An 11,652-nucleotide genomic window follows, 5' to 3' on the forward strand; every position below is an offset into this window, starting at 1 on the left:
GATCAATCATGTTAAATAGATATGCATATTGATGCGTAAAATCGCTTACCACCAAATTTTTTTATATAAAAAGACAAAATTATACAGCTTGTCTTTTGATTATACAATCTTTGCATCCCAGAAAAAACAAGCTTCCTTTTTATGGAATCTTCTTATAGGGTATAAGAAACAACGAAATCTACCCTACTCACCTTTTGTAGCTTCCCAATGACCATAATCTTTTTGAAAAAAACAGAAAAAAGAAATCCCAATCACCATATTTTATATTTAAGCGGTGCTATCTATTTAAAGATTCAAGGTGTGTTTGTTTAGTGGGACTGAGCTGTACCGAATCAGGCTTTAAGATCCAAGTTGTATTGAGTCATAATTAAAAAGGTGAATGCTAATGAATTAGTTCGTGGGGATGAAACGAAATGTATCCGATTATTAAATTTTGCATATGGAAAATTAGGGTTATGTTTTTAATCATGTGAAGTCAAAATACGTTATCAGCTTAAGGGTTGTTTGGATTGAAAAATTATTTCATCTCATAATTATAATTTTTTTAAATTTTAACACAAAATATAATAAATAATTTAACTTTTTTAAATCTTAATTCAACTTTTTTAAATTTTAAAATAATAATAATATTAAAAAATAATATTTTAACAATACTTTATTTAACTTTTAATTTTAATCTAAAATCATATCTATCTCATCTCATTATTTAAATAATCTATATATATATAGGATTTAGATTTTTTAAAGTTGTTTTTAAAATAAACAGTATAATAAATATTGAACATTTAATGCTATTTAAAAAATTAAAAAAAAAAAAACGAAGTGCTGCACCACCTAGCTTGCCATGGCTTTTAGCCGTGGCCTCATAATTCACATTAGGGTTGCAAACGAATCGAATCGAGTCGAATTCGAACAAGGGGTTAAGAGCTCGTTTAGCATATATATCTACTCGAACTCGACTCGAGCTCGAAAAAGATTGAGAATTTCTGATCGAGCTCGACTCGTCTAATGTAAAGTCTGATCGAACTCGACTCGAACTCGAGTACAAAAAGTATTCGAGTTGATACGAGCTCGAGTAGCTCGACTCGAGCTCGATTTAAATCATACCCACAATTTTTTGTTTTTTATTTTTGTTGGCTGAAGTAGAAATGAGATTATTTCTCTTCATCAACTTTAACTAGAATTATGATAATATATATTAAATTGAGTTCTTAATGGTTATTAGACATAAATCAATGATTCATCACTTATCACAATATAATTAAAACTTACAAATAGGTAAAATAATAATTCCAACAAAATCTATCAAACTTACAAAAATAATAAATTATAATTTCAAATGATAAATCACTAATTACAGTAACAATTTCCAGCAAATTTACTAAAAGAATAAACTTAGTAGCTTCAAAAGCTTACAAACTTACAAATAATGTCCATTACAAATATAACACAATTCAATGACTTAGTTCTTAGTAGCTTTAGAGCTTGACAAATAATAATAAATAAAAAATTATTACAAATAAATTAGTAGATTGATAAAACAATATCAAAGCCTCCATGGCACACATTCAGAAATCTGACTAAAAATTAGACGAAATATCAAAAAACAAGCTTACTTACCTTTGTTTACAAATCTCTATCAAATAATAAATTCCATTTCTTTGATCACCAAGTACAAAAAGAAACACTACAAAATACCTTCTTATAATTATTCATATTTCTTCATTCAACACAATTATACTTTTACAAAAAACTAGGGCTGCAATTCAAATAAGTCAGATATTCAATTAATGAAATCACCTAGATCCAAGCTTCCAAAAAATCCCAAATTCCCAACCTTGTCTAGTTGGGCAGCTTCAAGCCTCCAACCTCCAATGAGTCAATAAGTTTGATCCACAAAAAGAGATTAAAAACTAGCCAAATGCCAATCACCATCAACCTATAATGCAAAACACACACGATATAATTAGCAACATGATATAACAAAATAACAATTCAAAAATAAATAGCATTATACCAAAAAGGCAAAAATATACAACTTGTCACTTGATTCCCATCAAGGTAGTAAAATCTCCTCATAAGTTGGTTCTTCTCTCTAGAAAATGAAAGAAAAAATTAGTTAAGACAAGTTCTCAATAAGTTAAGACAAGTTATAGATGGCAATAAAAAATCATTAAATAAAATTATACTTACATTTGATGATTTTTTCAAATAATCAAGTAAGATACGTACACAAAAATTAACATTACATTTGTTCTTATTATAAACAGGAAACCTACACTATGGCATGCATATAACTTTCTTGACATCCACAACAGCCTAAAAGATAATAGTTTAGGTGAAAATAAATAATTAATGAGAATGAAGAAGAAAGCATCATAATATCAACTGTGGATTGCATGCCAATTTTTAAAAACAATAATGCATTATATTGGGTTGTTCTCATTCCTTTGAGAGTTACCTTGTATGTCACATCTGTGAACTGCGATTTCCCAAATAAGAATTCATCCCCAGTGAGCAAATTGATTACACATTCTCTTACTTTAAGCTTAAGGTCAAACTCGGATTTCCTAGCCTCAAAACAGGAGTACTCAGAACCAGTTAGGAATATGAACTAGTTCCTTTGCTTCTAAAACCCAATAGCCGTTACTACTGCTGGAAAGAAGGGGAAGTCTTGTACATAAATATCATATAGAATGAATCTCAGTACAAGATTGAACCTGTCCATGCTATATAATATTGCTATTGCTAGCCATGTTCTATGGATAGCGTTGATGCTATATATGTGTGTGTGTGTGTGTGTGTGTGTGTGATCAATGCCCATTTATCAACTATGCAATTCCATAAACTTCAAACAACTCACATAAGAAAAAATCTATAGTCGTATTTGATATATAGAATGTTAACTTCACACATGGTTAACCCCCAAAAGAAAGCAATAACAAAGAAAAGAGGCCGGCCAAAAATAACCCAGATCTGTGCAAAACAATCTAGCAAAAAAAAATCCAGATCTAGCAAAAAAAACCCAGATCTAGCTAAAACAAAAATACCCAGATATAGCAAAAAAAAAAAAAAAAAAAAAAACCCAGATATGTGAAAAACACATTACAAGAGAAGTGCAACGACCCATGCATTCAGGCAGCTTGCGTTTCCGGCCATTCTGAAAATAAATAAATAAATATATATATCAATGAAAATAACTCTAATTATAAGGTACCCCATTGGCTCGGTCAAAGCAAGATTCAATAAATTGCAATTTGTAGCACTTAGATAGTCAGTTTTCCACTTTATTTTGAAAGAGAAGCCTCCACATGGATCGACATAAAAGGCAAAATTATAAAGAAACAAATAAATAAGAACAGAGCAGCAAGACCCTTACAACAAATTTATCAAGTTTAGAGAAGAAAATTTAAGAGAGACATATAAGGAGATCTTCATAAATAGAACAAAAAAATAAAAAAAAAACAACTGAAGTTTACATGGCTAGGAAGAGACACTCTAGTGGTGAGACCAGGGATGATAAAGCTCTGGATGGGGCCGTGACAGGCTGAAAGCGATTTGTTAGCATCAGGCAAAGGCTGTCCGGCCGATGGGTGGCGAAGATCAAGGACACCTTTCAGTGGAGTGTGAAAAACACGTAGTTGAGAGGGATGAGGGATCTAGGGTTTCAAGGATTTGGGACGATTCTGGGATTCAGAGAGAGAGAGAGAGAGCGAGTGAGAGAGAGAGAGTGTAATTATTTTTTTAGAACAGTGCGGCGCAGAGAGGGGGAAGGGAAAAATTAGATGAAACTAGGGTTATGGAAGCTCCAAAACGATGTCGTTTTGGATGGGTTTAGAGGGCTGGGCCCTTCATATTACCAAAGCCTAGAAGATTTTTATTATAGTATTTTTGTTATTTCCTATAGACTTATAGTGTCTTTTAAAAATGAAATAAATTAAAAAATATTTTTAAAAAATACTTAATAAATTTTTTTACAATTGGTCATTTGTAATGTGGTTTAAATAATTCAATAAACTTGTTTCTACTTAAAAAAAAAATGACATTGAAAGAAAAGCTTTTTGTTTTCATAGATAAAATTTTACCTATATTTAACTAAGATGCTTTAGGCCATATATTTCTCTTATTGTCAATTTATTTTCCATCATATTGATATTTGTTTTTCATATATTCATTTTTCTGTTATACTTAATAATTATTTAGGTGAATGCTATATAATAATTATATTTTAATAAGAGCATATGAAAATGTAAATATTTATTTTAATAGATTTGTATTTTTCACAATGCACATGTGCCTCTTGGCTCTTACTAGTAATATTAAATATGGCCAAATAATCAAAATGAAATTAGATAAGAAAGTGTAGTAATCAAATTAAAGTTGCTTACTCTTTATAAACATTTGACTCAATAATTCTTTTGTGAACTTAATACATTATTATACTCAACATTATTCCTTTGTCACCTTGTTATACATAAAGTAACAAAATATATTACTTATATGAAGTATAAAAATAATACATATAAGTTTATAACACATAAAATATATACAATAAAAGAATATATATGTAAGAGTATATATATAAATATTACGAGTATTGTGACGAGCTCAAAACGAGTCGAATCTAGTTTATACGAATATTGTTCACGAGCCTAAACCGAATTGAGTCGAGATTATACGAGTTTTGCTCGTTTAATATTCGAACCAATATTAGTGTTCACGAACAACTCATTTATTAAATGAACCGAGTCCGAGTCGAATTTATACGAGTCGATCTCGAATTATTCACGAGCGGCTCTGTTCGTTTGCAGCCCTAGTTCACATGTTGAACTGTATTAAAACCAATGTTTTGAGGATGTGTTAGGTAAGTGAAGTAGTCTCAAATTAATTTATTATTATTAATAAATTATTTATTATTATTATTCACATATCATCTCTAAATAACCTAAGTAGCTCCACTCTTAATTTACCCAATAAAATGGGGAGTGGTGAGACTAACTCTTTGGTCCAATTGGTCCCGTGTCCTTTTCTTTTTTTATCTCTCGGTGTTGTACCAGCTATAATGAGGTGTTTATCGGGATCTCCCTACCCTTTACTCAAGTATCCTCCTACTTTAATCAATGTAAATATGCGCGCTTTTAGAGAAAAACAAATATTGCTTGGAAAGTTTACTCTTCCTCCTTGTTATATGTCTCTCTCCCACTTTAAAGAATCAAATTAAATTAATTTATTTTAGTATAGACAGGTCGGTATATAAATATATATATATATACACCTTATGCTTGTCTTTTAATAAGCTTCTTAAAATAATTCAAATCTTTTTATAATATACAAATCTTGTCTAAGGAAGTCAGTGTATGTGAAATTTATTTATTTATTTATAATTTTTGTGAGAATATAATTAATTGACTATAATGCATGCATGTTATTATAGTGGAAAAACAGATAAGAGATGGATGATGATTAGGTAGATGTACTTGGTAGAATGAGACACTGAACTTGTGCATCATTCTTCTTTTGAGAGAGAGGATAATGTTTTTAATAATTAAAGAAGCATCCAACTTTGATATATGGTGTGTGTACGATAGGTGCGCATTGAGATTCCCAACACTACCCCCAAAAATAAATAAAATAAAAACAATAAAAACAATAAAAGCATTAACCCTTACAACATATCAACTTCATTGTGGATTTCCCACTAGCTCGATCGATCGGAGAGTTTTTCTTTTTCTTTTTTAATAAAAACTAATTAAAGAGACAATATTAATTTTGCTTTATGATTCATATTTCTATTATATATATACGTACACAACTACAAGAAAAAAGATTTTTTACGATTAATTTAAGATATTATTTTTCTTATAATATATGTTAAAGATACCCAACTTTTTTGTATATATATATATATATATATATATTAATTATCGCCTCCATTTGAATTTTACAGTACTGCAAGCTGCTTTTTCTAGCTTAATATGCGGCAGCAATGGCGTCTAGCTAGCTTGTTTTTACATAAAGTAGGTAGACAGATTGAATGCCAAACAGTTGCATGGCAATATTCTATAAAAGAAAGAAAAATAAAGCAAAAGGAAAGGGATTATATATATATAGGACGTCATGCCTGATCGAGTATTGTAATCTGCAACATTATTGTCAAGAAAAATGGCCACTTTTGCAGTCTACAGAGGATCATTGTCTTGATTACAATGGAACAAAGTAATTAAAGATCATGTTCACGTCATTTTTTTAGTAAAAAGACTATCTAAAGTTATTTTATTTACAGGCTGCCTGCAGCAGTAGTGAAGATGAGACGTTGCATTCCACACCCGAAGAGGTTGCATCAGGATCTGATCAAGGGCTTAGATCTACAGGATCATACATGCATCTTAAATTTGATGGGGGAGACAAGAAAGTTAAAGATGTGGAGGTGCTTGATAATTAAAGGAGATAGATATAATAGTAGTAGAAGATGCACGAGGTAGATATGTACGAGCTTAGAGATGGGTCAAGGCGTAGGCCGCGGGTAGGAATGAATAGTACATGGAGATGGGCCGTAGAGACAAGAAAGTTAAAGATGTGGAGATGCTTCATAATTAAAGGAGGTAGATATAATAGTAGTAGAAGATGCATGAGGCAGATATGTACGAGCTGAGAGAAGGGTCAAGGCGTAGGCCGCAGGTAGGAATGAATAGTACAGGGAGATGGGCAGTAGGTGCATGTGGAAGACGAAAAGATCAAAGACGTGAAAAGAAAACTCTCCTAACTTTCGTGTAGAGGATGGGGAGAAGATCAAGATCTATGATATATCCAACAAGCACCCTAGAGAGGAAGAGGGACACGTTATGTACTTTGATAAATGATATTTGCATACTTGCAGTAGTAGAGTACTGCATGCGCTGCGTACTCATTATTTAAAAAAAAAAAAAAGTAAATATAAAATTTTATAAAATAATTAAATTTTTAATAATAAATTTTATTTATTTTTTAAACAAAAAGTGCATAATGCTTACATAAATCATGATTTACTCATCTCAAATTACTTGCTTGGTAAGTTACCCAAGCCACCTCCGTGTTGGCCTCGTATATAGCAGCGATTAGGTGGCCCACCCCCATCGCCACCATTGCCTGGCCGGCCTATGCAGGAAGCTGCCCTTGAAACATGGTTTAATTTGAGCAGGCCACCTATATATGCAGGTGCGATCCTGTGGTGGCCATCAGATGGCGTGAGGGTTTCCATCTTTTCTTTTTTTAATGTTTTATATCTTTATTATGCTGTTTTCAATTTATCTTTTCTATATTCGACTCTTTTCAATTTTTCTTTCAATTTGGCAGTTATCCTTTTCAATTTTTTGACTTTTAAATAATTTTTTTTTTATTCCTTATACCATTTAAGTTTTCTTTTTCTTTTTTAAATGATTTTCTTCCTTTTTTTTTGTTTATAATTATTTATTACATTTTCTGTTTGTAATGTTATTTTTAGTTTCGGGCTTCTTTTTCATAAATTTTGAAAACTATTTCTAGTTTTACTATTTTTACGTTACAATGGGATACTACATTTCAACTTTTTTTTTTTTTTTTTGATAGAAAATGCTTCACTGCATATATTCATAGGCGAAGTTACAACTGTGACTTAACAAACTGGAAAACCAGACCATAAACCAACTAACGCATCTGCTCAGGAGCTCCCCCGTCAACAAATTTCTTTGTGACGGACATTGTCTAAAAACTTCTATACCTCCTCTTTTGACAGCAGTCAAAAGAGAAAGCTCTCTGATGAACAGAGATAAACTACCTCTCTTCCGAAGAAGAGAGGTACACCACACTCTTTCCTCCCACGGAGGAAGAGTACCCAAACCTACATTCCTCCAAAAGAGGAGTAGGACAAAACCCACATTCTTTTTAAGAAGGAGTGGGACTCTAGGCAATATTTAAAATATAAAACTAAAACACATTAAAACAAATACAGAGCAACATAAAAACATTAAAGGGCTGTGCAAAACAGAAGGCCTAGCCCAGGCCCATGACCCGGCATCCCGAGGGCCCAACCCGCTAACAACAGGGCGCCTAAGGATCGGACTAGGGTTTCTTCGCTACGTCCGCCGCCCCCTCTTCCTTCTCTGTTCCTGTGCAGCGCTGCTGCTGCCGATCACCACAAGGCACGGGAAGACCCGCGATGCCTAGATAAGCCCCTGCAAAACAGTCGGCCAGAAACATATATATTAAACCAGCAGTCCCATCGTACGAAACCCAAACACTCTGTTACGAGAACAGAGAATCAAGCCTCTCGCCGTCGAGCCACCCCGCCGTATCCTCGCCCCACCAAAGCCCAAGCCGTCAGCCTTGCGTCAACACGAATAGGTTAGCTTCTCACCCGTCCAAATCCTCCCATCTGTTTCGTCCACGCCGTACGACTCCTCTGCAAAGCGCCACCTCGCAGGATTGCTCACGCCTCCTCTGCAAAGCGGCATCTCGCTGGGTTGGTCGGGACCCTTACCGGTGATCCTCGCACCAGGGAAGACACTGAAAACAGGGGAGAAGAGCTAACCACCACAATCGCAAGAGCCGACTGAAAAAACCAAAAATGGGCCAAAACAGCAGACGAAAAGAACAAACAGAAAACCAAAGGATAAAAAACTAAAACTAAAACTAAAAGGAGGAGGGAGGGGGGAGGGAGGGAGGAGCCGAGGCTCCCACCTCCCTCAACGGCGATGAAACGGTCTGTTTGTTTGTTTCACTACATTTCAACTTTTGATTAGCTGACGAGCAGATTTTAAGATTATTTAAATACTTTTTAAGTCCTAAGATAACTCCAAACATGCGCTGTCATGGATGGCATAATAAAATGCTAGATATGATATATGAAAAGATAAAACCAATGGAGTTTGTTGCAAGATGATGACAATTCAAAGACCTTAATTTCAATGGGTATACATTACAATTCTGCTAGAGCAACAGATCTTGATCTATTTTGTTCCAATTATTGATATCAATACTGAAATATATATATATATATATATATATATATATATATATATATATATATATATATATATATATATATATATATATATATATATATATATATATATATATATGATAATTAATGAAACTCCTAGATGAAACTTACAAGTTCCCTGGATTGCAATATCACCAGTATTTCAAACATTTTTTACAACCCCAAGTGGTGGAAAGCCACCTTCATATGGCAGGTGTTTGTAGTGATGATTTATAGCATCATATTGTGGTATTGGAAACTCTTCGAGAAAGAATTATCCAACAAAGCAGACGATAGAATAGAAAGAAGCAAAGCATTATGCCCACATTCATCCACCTTGTGTCCTTGTCGAGTCCTCTGCTCTTCAAGACATCGATTCCTGTCAGCAAACACTTGGAATGATCTTGAGCCTGCCAAGAGAAACACTCACTTCTCACACTCCAATACTCGTTTGTGAGAAGTGAATCCAATGGGTATCTATAGAGGGAAACATAGTACATAAAGAGCCAATATTTTGGGATGCTTTCTTTTGGAATGAAGTAGCCAGAGAAGAGGAAGAAGGCTCCAAGAACAGTGCAGATGAGTGAATTTCCTGAGATGAAATCAGGCGAGACTGCGCTTAAGAAGAGCACTAGGGAGCTAGCCATCAACACAATAAGCCAGACAATGAAAGTGAAAAATGCAAATGCAGTGACTGAAGGATTGAGTCCTACAAGCCAGTATACTGGAGTTGCAAAAAGAACAGCCACCACAAATAAGAATGGCAGAAATATTATTGTATTGGCAATCATGTAGGAGGATGTCCTGTAGGCACCCCTTGAGGCTTCCTTCATCAAAACACGCCTCTCTTGGAGGTATATTGGAAGAGCTTCGACTGTGGAAGAAAGAAGAAAACTAAGACTGAATGCAAATAGGCCCAATCTTTCAGTCACACCTCCTTCATCTCTTCTCACTTTCATGTATACGCTTCCCAACCCAAATCCCCCCACAATAGCTTGCATCGTTCTCGCCAAGAATAACTGCTTTGTTCTGTAGATGATCTTCCAAAATCTTGAGCAAAGAAACATAATCTCAAACCAAATGGAGAAGTAACTAGTAAATGTTTGTCTGCTATCATTGTGTTGTCCGAGTACTCTCTCCATCTCCCCCTCTGGAAAGATAGAGAGGGAATAAGGCTCCTTCTCTTCTACACTGGACAAGGGAGTTCTCAAATATGAATCCTCCAGTGTACTTGTAATTTCCATGGCGAATTCTATGGCATTTAGCTGCAATGGAATTTCATATCCCAATTTATTTATAGCTTTCTCGAGTGATTCAAGGCTACCATTGTGGACAACTGAACCACCAGAGAGGATCAAGAAGTTTGGAATGAATTGAAGGATTCTATAGCCCGGTTGGTGGATAGATAGAATCACTGTTCTTCCCTTGCCTTTCGCCATGGAAGAAAGGAGCTCAATCACTTGGAGTGCCGAACTGCTATCTAGGCCTGACGTTGGCTCATCCAGGAGCAAAATTCGAGGGTCATGAATCATGTCAACTCCAATGGATACCCTTTTCCTCTCTCCACCAGATATCCCTCTGTTCTCTTCATCTCCCACAAAACTATCTGCTACATGCAGAAGACCGAGGTCATGCATCAAGCTCTTCACCCTTGCTTCTTTTTCTCGAGCGTTCATTTCTCTGAGCCTAAACTTGGCGCTGAACATTAGCGTTTCCTTTACGGTGAGTAAAGGAAGCAGATTATCTTCTTGCGCGACAAACCCACAAATCTTCCGCAAGAGAGCTGGACTGCTAATGTTGTGATCATTGATTGAAATGCTTTTCGGGTCGAAGTCATTTTCCTTCACCCTTCCTGATATTAGTCTGAGCAAAGTAGATTTCCCAGTTCCACTCGGGCCAACAATGGCAAGAATTTCTGAACTCCTTGCAACAAAGGAGACGGACTTGAGTATGTTGACGGGCTTGGGCTTTTGTAACAGGTGACAAAATGAGTTATCGAGTAACCTATGTGGGTGGATAGCATAGGAAAGATTTCTCACATTAAGTTTGCAAGTTGTTTTGGACTTTTGTGATGGTTGCGGGGGCGAGTGATGGAAAGAAGAGGAAGGAGTGCTGGATTCTTCTTGGGAATCCGAAGCTGAGAAGAGCATCAAAGAATCGTCTTCAATGGTTTGTTTCTGAAAGCAAACAGCCATTGTTCTGAGCTTAATTCTCAGTAGGGGAAGAGATAGGAGGCGGTGGAGGCTTTCAAGTGCAGAAAACTCAAGTAGGGTAGAAATGGGGGTTAGAACAACCAAAAAGAGAGATACAAAAGGTTCCCTTTTCTCCATTTTGACACACCTATAACTGCCATTTGAATCATTCAAGTGCTTTGCCAGAGTTATTCCAGTCAAACTTCTCGGATCACCAAACTCTGCCAACCACTTACCATCCTCACCAGCACTGTTTCAACTCCTTTTATTCTGCCATTTAAACCAAAGGGAGAAGTAATTAGTAAATGTTTATCTGTTATCATCGTTTTGCCCAATTTACCTCCATTTTTCACACTTCTATACGCTTAATAATCGAGATCATTTATGGGTAGACTTTTAGTTCAATTGGTATGTCCTTCGTGATCTATAATAACATAAGGATAAATGAGGTCGTGGGTTATAAAA

At 34.8% G+C, this 11,652-nt stretch overlaps 1 protein-coding gene across 1 annotated transcript; it reads right to left on the reverse strand.

Annotated features, from left to right (window-relative positions):
- Window positions 1-9,117: 9,117 nt before the first annotated feature.
- LOC122291471 (ABC transporter G family member 23) lies at window positions 9,118-11,344 on the reverse strand. The gene has a single exon (XM_043099199.1). The coding sequence runs from the start codon at window positions 11,323-11,325 to the stop codon at window positions 9,235-9,237; it is 2,091 nt and encodes a 696-aa protein (XP_042955133.1). The 5' UTR covers window positions 11,326-11,344; the 3' UTR covers window positions 9,118-9,234.
- Between the last annotated feature and the right edge of the window lie 308 nt (window positions 11,345-11,652).

The sequence above is a fragment of the Carya illinoinensis genome, chromosome 13, assembly GCF_018687715.1.
Source record: "Carya illinoinensis cultivar Pawnee chromosome 13, C.illinoinensisPawnee_v1, whole genome shotgun sequence".
Taxonomy (NCBI): Eukaryota; Viridiplantae; Streptophyta; class Magnoliopsida; order Fagales; family Juglandaceae; genus Carya; species Carya illinoinensis.